Below are 17,431 nucleotides of genomic sequence, written 5' to 3' on the forward strand. Positions count from 1 at the left end.
ACAGTTAATGGAATAATTGAATGGGAATTGAACCCACTAATGCCCCAGTGGGTAAAGTCACCAGTCTCTATACTGCTAATCTGTGCAGCTCAGAAGGTCTCCGGCATGTGCTGAGTTAGCTGATCTAACCCTGAAGGGCAATAAATCAACCGTGGCTCCCACTACTGACCAGTGACTCCTGCTGGAAAGTGCTCTGCGTGGACTGAAGCCACCCTCTTCGGCCCCCACTGTAAACTCCGTACTCTCGCCACCAATTCCATCCTCCTCCCCAGCCACTGTCACAGGCTGAACCAGACTGTTCATAACCTCTGCGTCCTATTCAACCCAGTATTTCCTCCATCGTAAAGACTGCCTACTTCTATCTCCGTAACATCGCCCGTCTCCGCCCCTGCCTCAGCTCATCTGCTGCTGAACTCTCATCCTTGCCTTTGTCACCTCCAGACTCGATTATTCCACGTTCTCCTGGCCGGCCCCCCATCCTCCAGCATCAGTAAACTTAAGCTTGTCCAAAATTCTGCTGCCTATATCCTAGCCCCCACCATGTCCTGCTCGCCAATCACTCCTGCCCTTACTGACCTACATTGGCTCCCAACCTCCCAATGCCTCAACTTTAAATCCTTTCATGACCTTGCCCCTCCCTGTCTCTGTACTTTCCTCCAGGCCTACAACCCCCCCCCACAACCCCACTTCACTACTCCCAAACTCTCTGTTCCTCTGACTCTGGCCTCTTGTGCATTCCCCTCGCTCCCTTTGCCCACTATTGGTGGCCGTGCCTTCAGTCACTTGTGTTCTGGAATTTCCTCCATAGACGCCTCAACATTGTTTGCTGAGTATCCAGACTTTTTTTGCTGTAAGATAGACTGCTTTAAGTCCCGCCCCGTCTCCTGCTTCGTATATAGTCAGGTTATGGCATTTGGGCATGTGCACTTCATCAGAACTCTGTCTCAATCCAGTTTCTAGTGCACATAGATCTGCAACACAAAACTACTGCAGCATTAAATTAGGAAGCTCAGTCAGAAACCCACAGAATGGCTGTGGGAAATGGTAAAAGTGACACACTTGCTGTAAGGGGTGTTCATCTGATGTTGGGATTGAGGCAGAGTAAAGGGACGTTGGCTCTGCTTCTAACTGTTGTACCTGATGTGGAGTGCTTCACACCTGACACTGGATGCTCAATTGCTACGTGTTCCAATCTCCAGCACCAACATCTCTCACCTTGAGCTTAAAACTTACACATGCCATCAATAAAAAAATAAGTTGCTCTTTTTTTTGGTCCATAGATATACGATGTGCAGACTGGCCAAAACATCCTCACTCTCTACAACCCTGACCTAGCCAACAACTACAAGCGGAACTGTGCGACCTTTAACCCCACAGATGACTTGGTGTTAAATGACGGAGTGCTGTGGGACGTGCGTTCAACACAGGCCATTCACAAGTTTGATAAATTCAACATGAACATCAGTGGAGTGTTCCATCCGAACGGGCTGGAAGTCATCATCAATACAGAGATTGTATCCTTCAGACACTGGGAGCAGTGCACTAGTGACTGGGGTGTTGTATAACACAAGCAGTCATCTGTTTAGAGAAGTTTGGAGTGATTTTGTTTTGAGGAGAAAGCTCCCTTCCTCTTCTGAAGGTGTCGATTTTTAACTGGGGTACAGTTCCCAGGGTGCACCAACAAACTGTTTCTGTGCACAGGTTCCCATCCCAAAAATTTTCCCCCATACTCTCTACTGAAAGAGCTCACTTGTGTGTCAGTCTTGACTCAGTGGGTAGCACTCTCGCCTCTGAATCTGACGGTTGTGGTTTCAGGCCCCACTCCAGAGCCTTGAGCACGTGATCTAGGCTGACATTCCGTTGCAGTACTGGGGGAGTGCTGTACTGTCGGAGGTGCCGTCATTTGGAAAGAGACATTAAACTGAGCCGGCTTCTGCCCTTTAGGGTGGACGAATAAGGTCCCATGCTACTTTTCAAAGAAGAGTAGGAGAGTTCTCCCATATCTTGACTTTATATGCCCTATCCGGTAGGGGTCTTTGTAAAATATATTTTAATTTGCAATAATGAAAAGGAGTACATTAATCTGGCCTCCTGCACTGGGATGGAACATTATCATTGCTAACTTTTTATTTTGGGATGTGGGTGACACTTGGCAAGGCTGTATTCATTGCCCATCCCTGGTTGCTGTGAGGGCATTAAGATCAGCTGCAGAGTGTGGGAAACATCACATAGGCCAGACCAGGTAGGGGTGGCAGGTTCCCGTGGTGACTCAGTTGGGTTTTACATCATTTCCTGGTGCTAGCCCACAAACGACTATTTATTGAATTCAGTTTAAAAATGAATATGGTGGGATTTGAACTTACAACCTCTGCATTACTAGTCCACTGCCTTAACCAGTGAGCTACCATACCTCTGTAAATTAAGCTGCTGTTAGATATGTTGTTTCAGAGATGCAACTAGAGTGACATCACTGGGCTTATTTAACATACTGGTCCAAATACACTTTGGGAAAAACTACACTCAATCCACTACACTTCAGTGTTGTGAAGTGCACTTAACTCATCACAAATTGCACCACCCACCACCATCAAGAGTACTTCACCCCAATGTAATACAGCTCCAAATGCTTTTAACACACAACCAGAATTTGAGTGGACAAAACCTGTAATCTCATTTTGCTGCTGGGTGTTTTTTTTTATTGCAGACCTAGTACTTGCCTTGCACTTCACTGAAATCCTAGCGACAACACTGAAGTGGGGCACTAAAAGGCAGGATTATGTAGAATTACGATGGTAGGATGATGGATTTTTGAGTTCATCTAAGGGGAAGAGAAGGCCCTGCTGTAAATTGAAACCATTGAGCTGCGGTACTCGGCAGTCTGGATTGTGAATCTTGTTTTGCACCAGTGTTGGATCCATTTGAGTCAGCGGTTTCTTGGTGTTTTTACACTGTGAGACGGAGCACTGAGAGGATGGTGCTTCAGCAATGATCCATGACGGAGCTCTGCCCTCACAGCTTTCCTTTGCCCCACCAATATCGAAACCCCTTCGCTTTAAGCTGGGTCCACAAAGAAAAGTCTTTTTTTCAAATTTCAAAGAAAACTAAAATCAAGTAAGACCAAAAGCAAAATACTGCGATGCTGGAAACCTGAAATACAAACAGAAAATGCTGGAAACGCACGGCAGGTCTGGCAGCTTTTGTGAAGAGAGGAAGGTAAGGTCGACGTTTCAGGCTGATGACCATTTGTCAGATAATAGGTCATTGACCTGTAACATTAATCCTACGTTCCTCTCTCCGCAGATACAAATCCAAACAGGGAATTAATAGTCATGGTCTAAGCATATTTTTTGAGAATTGTTGGAAGAGAAAAATCAAACAGGTTTGCCTATTACTATAGCTGTGCACATTGATGGAGTTTCTGGTTCAGTATGAATCAGGGTCTGAGCACCGCACCCTATGGCGATTAGGCAGACACAAGTGCACTGGGGTTTTCCTGAGAGAATTGTTGGGTTGGGTTACAGTGCACCTGTCTGGCAGCAGTTTGAACATCGCTGTGCAGGGGTGTGTTGTAGTGTTGTTTTGGGGGAATGGGCTTCGGTTCTAGCTGGAGGTTGTACATCACGCACTCTGAGTGACGTACGCCCCGAATCCACGTGTTTGGTGACATTTTTAAATGTTGCTTTGGGGGATGGGCTCATAATCAAACAATGGCAGAGTGGGTTCCTTAACAACAGCTGTCTTTCAGTGGGACCTGCGGACATTCCACCTCCTGCACATGGTCCCAGCATTAGACCAGTGTCGCATTGTCTTCAACAACACAGGCACGGTCATCTACGGAGGTAAGAGATGTGGGGTGGGGGGGTGCGCAGTGAAGAGAGTGAAGATTTATTCAAATTAGCGGAGATCATTTTATAAAGGATATCGGCTCTGTGTAATTCTATGTTTTGAAGGGGAAAAAAATTAAATCTTTTAAGTCTGAATGCCTGTCTGCCATCTGCTAAATGAAATCGTAAAATCTGGCAGACGGGCAGCATTATGTTTTGTTGATCTGTTCAGTGCATCAGAGTTTTGCGTCAAAATAAATTTGGATCTTCTATGAACTCACTCATCACTTACCACTGCATTGCTTCACTCCCAAGTTCCTTGGGCCTCACTGCTGCCTCCTCCGGGCGGCAAACTACATGCCTGCTTTAGATCGGGGTGGGGAAGAGAGCTGGTGGGGCTCACTGATACACCCTTTTTTGTAAAGGGACTGACCCAGGTGACTTTCTCTTCCCCACCCCTCCAACCAACTAGTGTGTTTGTGAAAGCTGGATTTCATTCAGAATGTACTGCTGGACACAGGCACTAGACACTCTCCAAAGCCTCAGTCTAATGGCTGTCCCTAATGTGCAAATCTGGACTGTGCGTGTCAGCAGGCGTTTGATCACTGGACGCACTTGCTTGTACTGACCCGATGTCCACAGATGCACGCTTTTCACAAGGATAGTGACCAGGAGCAGGTATCCTGGACAATTTTCCCTTGTCGTCGTCGACTTCTCCTTCCCCCGCCCCCCCCCCCCCCCCCCCAAAATCTATAGCCCAGGGCCCCTGAACTTTTTTAAAGAAAAAAATAACGTCCCGAATGAGATCAGCTAGCTCAATGCAGGAGTGCTGCATGTGTTGGAGTTACTGCCATTCAGATCAGATATCTCACCGACTCCCATCATTTGGCTGAGATTGGTGGATATTTTAGACTGGAGCAGTTGGTTGCAGACTGATCTAGATCAGTATGGGGAGTGGGCCCATTTGGCAGATATTCTTCAATGTGGACAAGTACAGGGTGTCATGAATTTGGGTTTGGAAGCCATGCAGAGGTATGTTTTAAGTCATGCAGAGGTACGTTTTAACGGTTATGGCTTGAGAGCGAGAGACCTGAGACCAACTGTCTGCAATTTTTAACATTAAAGGTTCACAAGCAGTGTGAAGCAACTGTAGGGGAGGCAGGTAGGATTTTAGGCTACTTTGTTAAGTTCACCAAATATAAAACATTGCACATACATCTGCTATAAAAAGCTTTGGTGTGACCATACTTGGGATATTGTGTTTAGATTTGATTCCCCAGCCCTAGTCCAGAATATTAAGGCCCTAGTCCATAGCACATTTACCAGAATGATACTTGGACTAAAGGATCTTAATTACCATATATATAAATCTTTGAAGGTGGCAGGACAAGTTGATACGATTATTTTTAAAATAAAAAGCATACGGGATTCTTGGCTTTATTAATAGAGGCATTGGGTACAAAAGCAAGGAAATTATGCCAAACCTTCATAAAATACTGGTTATGCCTCAGCTGGAGTATTGTATTTACTTCTTTAGGAAGGACCTCAAGACCTTGGAGAGGGTGCAGAGGGGTTTTGATAGAGCAAATAGGGAGAAACTTTCCACTGGCAGGAGGGTCAGTAACCAGAGGATGCATTAAATTTTTATACAGTGAGTTATGATCTGGAATGTACTGCCTGAATGGGTGGTGGAAGCAGGTTCAATAATAACTTTCAAAAGAAAATTGGATATATACTTGAAAAGGAAAAAATTGCAATGCTATGGGGAAAGAACAGGGGAGTGGGACTAATTGGAGAGCTCTTTCAAAGAGCATGATGGGCCAAATGGCCTCTTGTGCTGTAAGATTCTATGATTCAATGAGCAGGATAGGCTCTAAGTGTTAGGGCTATTTACTTTGGAGAAACAAGGTTCTTAAAATAATGAAAGAATTATTTGAGTGCAGTGGGCTAGGTTATTTGAGATGGGGAGGGATGGCAGGACTAAGGGGCATGCATACATAAAATCCTTAGATAAAGTTAGTTAGATTAGATGTTAGGAAGTATTTCTTTTCACAGAAGAGTCATCATCCTCTGAAACAGAATACTGAAATGTGCGGTGGGTATGGATTCACTTGTAGTCCTTTAACTTGAAAAGCGCCTGAGTGAAGAAGACATTTCCAGTTATATAGGGTAAGTTATCAGTTAGCTGGGATGATTATCAGTAACGGGCTTTTGTGGTCCCATGGAGCTTTGCTTTACTTTGGGGAGTCAGAGAAGAGTTTCCTGGAGCTTATCCTGAATTGGCCTTTTTTGGGCCCCTTTCAGGTGATTGCGTAGCTGGGGATGGGTCAGTGGTGTATGTGGTTGCACCACATCTGGAATGGGGTGGGTTCAGTGGGCCTGGTGGTCTCTGCTGTTTGTGTGTAAAGATCCCGTGGCACCATTTGAAGAGCTGGGCGTTTCCTGTTTCTGGCTCTTGGATTGATATTGTAGATCGTGCATGCTGTTCTGGGATTATCTGATGTTGCAGCTAACTCGTACAAGAGGCACGTGTGTGTATCCCAGTCCTCCCTCAACCAACCTCATCATTCAACATCATTGTTCATTTCATATGGAGGATAAACACTAACACAGGCTGAACGGCTGGTTTCTGTGTTGTAATTTCTGGGTAATTCTATCTATGCTGTTTGTGGGATCTTGCTGTGTACAAAATGACAGCCACATTTGCTAACATAACAGACATTGCATTTCAAAGTAATGTGTGAAGCACTTTGAGATGTGGCATGATGCCATGTGAATGCCAGTTCTTTATCTGATTCCATTTTGTGTTCCAGCTATGCTGCAGGCGGACGATGAAGATGATTTGATAGAAGTGCGAATGAAAAGTCCTTTTGGATCCTCTTTCAGGACCTTTGATGCTACTGATTACAAACCAATAGGTGAGTCGCATGTTCAGATTGGCTCCAGGTGAGAGCTGCTTCATTTCCTGTTGCTGGTTACTAGTTTGCTGGGGCTGTTGGATTAGTATTGTATGAGGTGCATGGTTACTCCAAGGGTCCTTTGATGTTGCAGCCAGCTTGTTTGTGGTATCCTTGGAGTTTAAGTTCCCTGACTTTGGTACTTCAACCCATCCAATGTCATCTTTTCCTCAGTGCACCTTGGTGCTGAGTGTCCTGCTGATGCACCGTTTACATTACGCCCCCCCCCAGAGATGGCGCTGCAGTGCTGGCGAGGAGATGTGTATGTTTCCAGAGGTTGGCGTTAATGCCCTGACACAGTGTAGTTTTATTTCCCACCTCCAGAGCCAAGCACAGAAAATGGTAAAGTTAAGCAGATGCTGGCTGCACAGCACTGGGAGCCACCCAGTGTCCATCGGGCTGGAATGGTAAAGTCTTTGCGACTTGTAACCGCACATTTGCTCCAATGTTGCTGCTTGTGTTCAATCCATCCCGCGGTTTGAAGAGTGAGAATTCAGCACAAGAAGAACTTGTCAATGTTTAGGAGCTACTTTGCACTCGAATATGAAACACTCAGTGACTCCGTGTATGTGGCGCTGTGTGACTGCTTATTCTACCAGTTAACTGCTGCTGGTTTTCTAGTACTGAAAGCGCTGCTTTCCTCTGTGATCACAAGTTTATTACGTGTCATTAGGTAACATTCCATGTATTTCGGACTCCTATTCAATTTTGTTGCATTAGTTGGAGGGTAATCACTGCTTTTTGTACTTATCGAGGTGAGGGTGAGGCATGGAACACTTCCCCATTTCAGGCACCCAGTGCCGGCATCAAGCAGCCCCTGGACAGGTACCGTACAGTTAGTTACAGAGCAAAGCTTGCTCTGCTCTAACAATGGCTTCAGCCCCAACCTCAAGAATGCTCCCTACTGCATCACTGACATTTTCTCATTTCCCACACCAGCGATCCCGTGTCCTTTGAGATTGCCAATTTAGTGATGGCTTGGAGGCAGCTTTGCGGTATGTGCCCATGCTCACTAGGAACATGAATTGAACTCATTATACACAGGACCATTGCCAATCAAAGGAGGCTTTCATACCATCAGCCTGGGCTGGATTGGAATCCAAGTCCCAGAAGTGAGGCACCTCCTGGTCCCCCAGTCTGAACTTTTGTCGAACCTTTTTGAATGTGACTGAGCTTTTATTGTGCTGTCATCCTAAAGCACTAATAGACGATGCTGGGCTCTTCCAGCAAATTGCTAGTGCTCAACAGATTAAAATTTCCCCTCCCAAATTGGTGACCACCTCCCTTTAAAACAAACAAAAAGATCAAATGCAGAGATAAATTTTAACCAACATTTCCAGGCCAATTTCAACAATAACAACAACTTGCATTTATATAGCACCTTTAACGTAGTAAAACGTTTCACACCACACGGGGCTGGGTGTGGGGTGATGGGAGGAGAGCGATCTGCAGCCAGTCCATCAAGATCGAGCCTCCTGACTGGTTTTAACTTTCCACAGTTAATGATGATGAGGTAACATGTTCTTGTGATTTGCAGCAAAGCAGTTTTTGAAATTTTGTGTCTTTCAAACCTTATTTTTAAAGCAACACTTGACGTGAAGAGGAACATTTTCGATCTTTGCACAGACACAAAGGACTGCTATCTGGCTGTGATTGAGGTAGGCCCAGGCTCCGGTCTACAGTGTGCAGACCTTGTTAACTCTCAAACTGTCATTTCTGGTGGGAGGGGATCATTTTTTTAAAAATATATTTAAGTATGTTTTCCCTGCTGAAGGAAGGGCACCAATTGTCCCCCAGTATCTCGCCCAAGAGAGGCCATATCACATGAGTGTTAACAGACCATGGAGGACAGTACAGCCAAGCTTGACAGCGCGCACATTTCCAGCAGGAGTCACTAAATAGCGATTCAGGAGCAGGTTCCTTGGCTGACTCCCCCAGTCTCCCCATCCCGGCTCAAGAGTTGCTCAGGCCAGTTATAATGCCCCCAGTGCTGCCCAAAAAATTTAGCACAGACTGGGGATCAAACATGGGACCTTGATGCTGCACTAAATCACGGAGAGAATTCGTCATTGACTTTCAATCTTCATGAGTTGGCGGTTTGGGATGGAGTGGGATCTCTGTTGTATGTTTTCCATCTGTAAACACTAACTCATTACCTAAAAAGAATTATTAACTGTCCTCTCTTTGGAAAGTGGGACTGCTCAAAACCATCTGTCCCTTTTATACCTCAAAGTGATGTTCCCTCCAACATAGAAATGTGTTTGTTTTCTTGTTTTTGCGCGTTGAAGTGAGGAGCTTCGCTGTTGGATGAGACTTTTCTTATAATTTGCACCTATCATTAACATCGAGTGCAGACCAGGTTAGCACTCCCAGGTAAGGTACAGACTAGGGTTAGCACTCCTAGGGCAGGTACGTTAGGAGGTTAGTCACTCGCCACAGAATACCCAGCTTCTTGACCTGCTCTTGTAGCCACAGTATTTATGTGGCTGGTCCAGTTAAGTTTCTGGTCAATGGTGACCCCCCCCCGATGGTGATGGTAATGCCATTGAATGTCATGGGGAGGTGGTTAGACTCTCCCTTGTTGGAGATGGTCATTGCCTGGCACTTGTCTGGCGCAAATATTACTTGCCTCTTATCAGCACAAGCCTGGGTGTTGTCCAGGTCTTGCTGCATGCGGGCATGGACTGCTTCATTATCTGAGGGGTTGTGAATGGGACTGGACACTGTGCAATCATCCCCATTTCTGACCTTATGATGGAGGGTAGGTCATTGATGAAGCAGCTGAAGATGGTTGGGCCGAGGACACTGCCCTGAGGAACTCCTGCAGCGATGTCCTGGGGCTGAGATGATTTTCCTCCAACAATCACTACCATCTTCCTTTGTGCTAAGTATGACTCCAGACACTGGACAGTTTCCCCCCTGATTCCCATTGACTTCAATTTTACTAGGGCTCCTTAGTGCCACACTTGGTCAAATGCTGCCTTGATGTCAACATGCAGTCACTCTCCCCTCACCTCTGGAATTCAGCTCTTTTGTCCATATTTGGACCAAGGCTGTAATGAGGTTTTTAGCTGAGTGGTCCTGGCGGAACCCAAACTGAGCATTGGTGAGTAAGTGCCGCTTGATAGCACTGTCTACGACACCGTCCATCAATTTGCTGATGATTGAGAGTAGATTGATGAGGCGGTAATTAGCCGGATTGGATTTGTCCTTTTTGTGGACAGGACATACCTGGGCAATTTTTCACATTGTCGGGTAGATGCCAGTGTTGTAGCTGTACTGGAACAGTTTGGCTCGAGGTGCAGCTAGTTCTGGAGCACAAATCTTCAGCGCTACAGCCGGGATGTTGTCGGGGCCCATAGCATTTGTTGTATCCAGTGCACTCAGCCGTTTCTTGATACCACGTGGAGTGAATCGAATTGGCTGAAGAATGGCTTCTGTGATGGTAGGGCTATCGGGAGGAGGCTAAGATGGATCATCCACTCGGCACTTCTGGCTGAAGATGGTTGCAAACGCTTCAGCCTTGTCTTTTGCACTCACGTGCTGGACTCCGCCATCATTGAGGATGGGGATGTTTACAGAGCCGCCTCCTCCCGTTAGTTGTTTAATTGTCCACCACCATTCACGACTGAATGTGGCAGGACTGCGGAGCTTTGATCTGATCTGTTTGTTGTGGAATCACTTACCTCCGCCCAGAGCATGTTGCTTCCGCTGTTTAGCATGCATGTAGTCCTGTGTTGTAGCTTCACCAGGTTGGCACCTCATTTTTAGGTACGCCTGGTGCTGCTCCTGGCATTCTCTTCTACACTCCTCATTGAACCAGGGTTGATCCCCTGGCTTGTTGGTAACGGTAGATTGAGGAATATGCCGGGCCATGAGGTTGTAGATTGTGCTGGAATATAATTCTGCTGCTGATGGCCCACAGCGCCTCATGGATGCCCAGTTTTGAGCTGCTACATCTGTTCTGAATCTATTCCATTTAGCACGGTGGTAGTGCCACACAACACGTTGGATGGTGTCCTCAGTGTGAAAACTGAAGACAAGGACTGTACGGTGGTCACTCCTACCAATACTGTCATGGACAGATGCATCTGTGACAGGTAGATTGGTGAGGAAGAGGTCAAGTAAGTTTTTCCCTCGTGTTGGTTCGCTCACCACCTGCCGTAGGCCCAGTCTGGCAGCTGTGTCCTTCAGGACTCGGCCAGCTCGGTCAGTAGTGGTGCTACCGAGCCACTCTTGATGGACATTGAAGTCCCCCACCCAAAGTACATTCTGTGCCCTTGCTACCCTCAGTGCTCAACATGGAGGAGGACTGATTCACCAGCTGAGGGAGGGCGGTAGGTGGTAATCAGCAGAAGGTTTCCTTGCCCATGTTTGACCTGATGCCATGAGATTTCATGGGGTCCAGAGTCAATATTGAGGACTCCAAGTGCCACTCCCTCCTGACTGTATATCACTGTACCGCCACCTCTGGTGGGTCTGTCCTGCCGGTGGGACAGGACATACCCAGGGATGGTGAGTCTGGGACGTTGGCTGAAAGGTATGATTCTGAGAGTATGGCTATGTCCAGGCTGTTGCTTGACTAGTCTGTGGGACAGCTCTCCCAATTTTGGCACACGTCCCCAGATGTTAGTGAGGAGGACTTTGCAGAGTCGACTGGGCTTGGTGTTTTGCCGTTGTCGTGTCCGGTGCCTAACGATCCGATGCCGGGTGGTCCATGCGGTTTTATTTTTATTATGACTTTTTGTAGCGAGATTTTACAACTGAGTGGCTTGCTAGGCCATTTCAGAGGGCGATTAAGAATCAACCACATTGCTGTGGGTCTGGAGTCACCTATATGCCAGACCGGGTAAGGACGGCAGGTTTCCTTCCCTAAAGGACATTAGTGAACCAGGTGGGTTTTTATGACAATGGCCACCATTACTGGTACCTGCTGTGGGAGGCTAGCACTCCCAGGTCGGGTTCGGACCAGGCTCGCACTCCCAGGTCAGGTTCGGACCAGGCTAGCACTCCCAGGTCGGGTTCGGACCAGGCTAGCACTCCCAGGTCGGGTTCGGACCAGGCTAGCACTCCCAGGTCGGGTTCGGACCAGGCTAGCACTCCCAGGTCGGGTTCGGACCAGGCTAGCACTCCCAGGTCGGGTTCGGACCAGGCTAGCACTCCCAGGTCAGGTTCGGACCAGGCTAGCACTCCCAGGTCAGGTTCGGACCAGGCTAGCACTCCCAGGTCAGGTTCGGACCAGGCTAGCACTCCCAGATCGGGTTCGGACCAGGCTAGCACTCCCAGGTCGGGTTCGGACCAGGCTAGCACTCCCAGGTCAGGTTCGGACCAGGCTCGCACTCCCAGGTCAGGTGTAATTGAAGCTGCCTATTGGGTTTTATTTAAAGCCGTGCTGGTATTTTTACACACCAGTGTTATTAAATGGCGTATGATGCTGCTCAGTCTATTAATGCTCCACAATATGTTGCAGAACCAAGGCAGCAGCATGGATGCCCTGTCAATGGACACTGTCTGCAGGTTGTACGAAGTGGGACGTCAGCGGCTGGCTGAGGAAGAGGATGAAGAGGAGGATCAGGTCTGTACCACGTTGATCGATTCTCACACGTTTAGTTTTAGCCACGACTGTTCAGTTTTTTTAAGGGTGTGATTATCAGCCGGTATTACCCAATTGGTGTGAGGCTGCGGCCATGAGTGAACTGCTGCTAAAACCGATCGTTTTAACTTTTAACCCTCGGCGCTGATGAGCTGACTGCATCGTTGAGTTGTTCTGTCAGGTGTGTGAGCTGCTTGTGGCCCAACATCAGTCAGTATTTTCATGTCTGAGATCTATCTGATCACTCCGACGGTGTGACCAGATCCAATGGTGGGGGGTGGAGAGGAGGGTGTGAATGTTCAGTTTTCATCGCAGGAGACCGCTATCTTTGGGACTTCTTTCCTGATTCTGCTATCGGGGTAAGCAGAGGGAGCCGGCTCGTGGTTGGTACTCTTCCTCCCCATCCCTGCCCCCTATACCAGCTGAACAAGCCTCAGTGCAAGACGCCAAGTCTCCTGATTGGCCTGAAAGAACAGCCTTTCGGCCATTCAGGCACCAGTTTTAAAGTTCTGTGGGTCCTAGCTGTGTGCAGAAAAATGGGATAAAGGATGGACAGCAGAAGAACAGGAGTATTCCTTTAAGTATCAAGGGAAGAGAGAGTGGGAGGGAAAGCAAAGACCGAGAGCAGAAACAACAATAGTTTTCCAATTCAAATGTTTTAATAATATAAAGTTAATCTCACAGTAATAAAGCTACCCCTGATCTTTAGAGTCACATATTACTGTAATGTTAAGGTTTGTTTCAGTGTCAGTCTCTGAGCTGAAATCTAAAAATGGCCTGTCCAGGAAGCAGAGAATTCCCTGGAACTACCAGCAGTCGAGAGTTCATTTCCTGCTAATGTGCTGTTTGCAACATGCCAATTTAGGCACCTGAATTTCATTGGGAAGAATAACAAGAACAGCAGCAGTGGTCTCGTCTCCATTGAGTCTTTTCTTTCCAGTGGTCTTTAAAACGTTGAGTGCGGCAGAACATAACTGCAAGATTATGGGCCCAGGCCATGGGTGATTGTGTTCTTGGGTCAGTAAACAAGCTTCTCTGCCCAGCATCAGCCCTTCAATTGGTAAACACTCTGTCCAGCATTTTACTGAGCCATGCAGACCGGACTGGTCCCAGGTTTGGTCACTGGTCTGTGTCGAGGTAACTGATCTCAGCCAGGGCACCAGCTGCAGAGCTACAGTTGGCTTTGCCACCCTTTGAGCTAGGCAGGGGAAAGATCAGCCAGCGCTCCTGCTCCTGATTACTATCAATGTCCCCTCCTGGAAAGGGTGATTAGAGGATGGGCTACTGCAGACAGACAGCCTGCTGATACTCCATGTCTTTTGACTTGGCGTGTGAGCAATGATCACTTGGGCGGGGTATCAAAGGGCCTCTAGCCTGTGGAACCAGTGCCCAGGCGAGGCGAAAGTTGGCACTTTAAGAAGAGGTATGAAAAACAAGTAGTGACTTTAAGAACAAGGGGGCATAACCTTAAAATTAGAGCCAGGCTGTTCAGGGGTGATGTCAGGAAGCACTTCTTCACATAAAGGGTAGTGGGAATCTGGAACTCTTCCCCAAAAAGCTGTTGAGGCTGGGGGTCAATTGAAAATTTCAAAGCAGATTGATAGGTATGGGTATTAAAGGTTATGGAACCAAGGTGGGTAGATAGTTAAGCTATAGATCAGATATGATCTAAATGAATGGGGGAACAGGCTTGAGGGGCTAACTGGCCTCTTCCTGTTCCTATGTTCCTAATATATTGGGATTTAAGTATTTTGATGCAAACTGATTGAAGGAAGCAGCGGCTAGATATTGTACAGAATTAGTGATGTAGTTACTGTCGCAGGAGGAAGGGGAAGAGGACGACGATGATGACGATGATGATGACGACGATTCCGAAGATGACCTAGACACCGACCCGCTGCTGGACGGGGAGGACGAAAATAACGGGAGTGAAGCAAATGCGGCCGAGGATGGAGAGCGCGACTTCTCTCCATCTGACGAGGAGGAGCTGGAAGCTCTGCTGGGGAATGGCGAAGAGGATGCGGAGGAGGAAGAGGAGGAGGACGACGACTGGGAGGATGAAGATACAGACATTCTTGGAGATTGTAAGTCATCCCACTTGTACATACCAGTAGTTCAGATAGTTTCAGCTGCCTCCCAAATCCTCTTCCTACCTTTTTATGTCTGGCAATTCTGGTGGTAGATTAATGAGGCTGAGATTCCATTTTCTCACCTTCCACTTCCTTGTAGGAAAGGCAGACTTGTATTTATATATCACCTTTTCATGACCTCAGGACGTCCCAAAGAGTTTTACAGCCAGTTAAGTACTTTTGAAGTGTAATCACTGTTTTAATGTAGGAAACACGGCAGCCAATTTATGCACAGCAGGATCCCACAAACGGCAATTTGATAATGACCCAATGTTGGTTAAGGGATAGATATTGGCCATGACACGGGGAGAACTCCCCTGCTCTTTGAGTAGTGCCATGGGATCGTCCACCTGAGAGAGCAGATGGGGACTTGGTTTAACTCCAGTGCAGCACTCCCCCAGTACTGCACTGGAGTGTCAGCCTGGATCATGTGCTCAACTCTCTGGAGTGGGACTTGAATCCACAACCTTCAGACCCGGAGGCGAAAGTGCTGCCACTGAGCCATGGCTGACACCTAAATCCCATGCACTGTCGTTGGGCCACTGAACTCCACCCAAGCTTTCACCAATGCTCTTCTAAAGCCAGCTGCCAGGAGGCCCTTGAGATGCACCGCATTTTCCTTACCTCTGCGGTGGCATAGGTGAGGATTGGGGCGTGGGGTGTCAACAAATTGGTGGCACAAACTCACTGGTTGACGATGGTTCAGTCCACTGGTGCCCCGACACTGGTGGTGCCATGTGGAACTTGCTCCCCTTCTAATCCCACTCCCACCAAACAAAAATAAATCTGCCCAGTTTCTAGTTCTTAGTGGAACAGTCTGGAGCCAACATTTCAGTTCAACAACTTCTGTGGAGATTTAACACTGCGGCTCAATGTGCCAGCAGTTACCTTGTTACCATATCCTAACTCGCACCGAGTGCTGTTCACCCATCGCCCCTGTGCTCACTGACCTACATTGGCTCCCAGTCCGGCAACGCCTCGATTTAAAATTCTCATCCTTGTGTTCAAATCCCTCCATGGCCTCACCCCTCCCTGTCTCTATAACCTCCTCCAGCCCTACAACCCTCCAAGATTTCTGCGCTCCTCCATTTCTGGCCTCTTGTGCATCCCTGATTTTCGTTGCTCCACCATTGGCGGCCGGGCCTTCGACTGCCTAGGCCCCAAGCTCTGGAATTCCCTCCCTAAACCTCTCCGCCTCTCTCTACCTCCCCTCCTTTAAGACGCTCCTTAAAACCTACCTCTTTGACCAAGCTTTTGGTCTCCTGTCCTAATATCTCCTTATGAGGCTTGGTGTCAAATTTTGTTTGATAACGGTCGTTTACTACATTAAAGGCGCTATATAAATGCAAGTTGTTGTTGTGTCCGTCCTTTTCTTATTCCAAATTTGGCGCTCATCAAGGTGGGGAGTGAAGCACTTTGAATTTGAGCACTCGGTGTCAGTCATTCCCGAGTCAGGTACAGCCACTGATCAGATGCTGAATAAAGCTCCCTCTGCTCTGCCTCAGCTCTAAAACCCCCCTTCCCCTCCGCACAGGTGTACTATTTTCTCACTTCCCATGTCAGCCACCCTCTCGGATGAGATTACCTGAATTTGGAGGGCAGCTTTTGTCCTTTGAGCCCACGCCTGCTGGATGGAGGTTGCCCCAGTTATGTTCTTAAATCAGTCACAAACCCCCTCCTGTTCCTTTTAAACTAAGCCATTCTTTTTCTACACGAACTGGTTGGCACATTGCCTTGAGAGACCGTGAGTATAGCCGTGGTCGAGTGAATTTTCTCCTGCCCGCCCAGTAATCTTTTCAGAACACCCTGTAATTGGCGTATTCCAAATTGGCTCCTCTTGTGGCCTTCGGATCTTGCCCTGCAATCAGAAACAAGGCCCAGTGTTTTTTTCCTTTACAGCAGTAACGCTTGAGGCATTTTTCCCCTCCATGTACTAAAGGGTGGCAATGCATTATATGGTAGAGTTTCACTGGTGCCTTCTGGGCCCTGCACAGCTGGTTCCAGTATTGGCCACAAGTAGTTGCAGTGTTGCTGTTCGTTGATATCCTGCTCACTTGGTGGGATCTTACATCTGTGCCCAACCATCATCTGGGCACAGGTTTACCCCCGCCCCCTAATAATTAAGCCCCGGGGCATGTGGTTTGTGTTATTTCGACCTGTGCCCCCATTGGAACTGCCCAAAATGGCCATCTTGGCTCCTGAAACTGGGTACGTCCAGGTTGTTTCCAGTGTTGAGGCATCAGCCGACACCAGCCCTCATCCAGAAAGCACGAGGAAGATGTCGGCCAAGGAAACCTCTGCATCTCCTTGCTCATCAAAGCTTTGTCTCCGAATGTAACTGTGGAGCACATTGCTCCGACAATCAAATTTTAGACTCTACAATGGGCGTCAGAATAGCTGCTCGCAGCCTTTTTTTGCCCATTTCTCTACTCATCAAGGTGTTGACTTGCTGGGATGTGGCTCCACAGGTAACAGGAGCTGCTGTTCTCTCTCTTTCCACCCCCAATCCATGGAACCTCGCCACTGTGTCCATTCTTCCTGTTTACACCTAGACAATGAATGCTGATGTCGACAGTTGATGGGGACGCATCACTGTGTCCCTGTTCCTGACATTCACGTACATCCAGTTTTCGAATAGTCACTGGGTGGTAGTCAGGTACAGGAACTCTGGCTCATACTCCATTTCCTAGTTCCAGGGACACTGAAGCCAATTGTAGCTCCCCCATTGGCACCCCAGCTGAGGCCAGCTAACTCAGCACAGACTGGGAATGGATCCTGGAAAACACCTGGACTGTGTGGAGGCTGGGAGTGAAGAGGGGTTGGTCTGGGAGGGGGCAGGCAGTCTGAGAGAAGTGGCAAGGGTTGGGAGCACCTAACCCCTCGAGGCAGTTCAGGGGGAGGTTGTTAGCATTTGGAGTAGTCGGGTCT

General features: G+C 47.8%; 1 protein-coding gene across 4 annotated transcripts in view; it reads left to right on the forward strand.

Moving 5' to 3' along the window:
- LOC137334312 (DDB1- and CUL4-associated factor 1-like) overlaps window positions 1–17,431 on the forward strand; it is a 124,888-nt gene that overhangs the window by 99,399 nt on the left and 8,058 nt on the right. For 2 of the 4 annotated variants that reach the window (XM_067999001.1, XM_067999003.1), the window contains 6 exons: window positions 1,281–1,514; window positions 3,746–3,839; window positions 6,638–6,742; window positions 8,366–8,439; window positions 12,252–12,356; window positions 14,197–14,458. In XM_067999001.1, coding sequence (XP_067855102.1) covers window positions 1,281–1,514; window positions 3,746–3,839; window positions 6,638–6,742; window positions 8,366–8,439; window positions 12,252–12,356; window positions 14,197–14,458 — 874 coding nt within the window. The remainder of the gene's footprint in view (window positions 1–1,280; window positions 1,515–3,745; window positions 3,840–6,637; window positions 6,743–8,365; window positions 8,440–12,251; window positions 12,357–14,196; window positions 14,459–17,431) is intronic. The other 2 variants (XM_067999002.1, XM_067999004.1) reach the window with 1 other exon arrangement.

This window comes from Heptranchias perlo, chromosome 17 (assembly GCF_035084215.1).
Source record: "Heptranchias perlo isolate sHepPer1 chromosome 17, sHepPer1.hap1, whole genome shotgun sequence".
Taxonomy (NCBI): Eukaryota; Metazoa; Chordata; class Chondrichthyes; order Hexanchiformes; family Hexanchidae; genus Heptranchias; species Heptranchias perlo.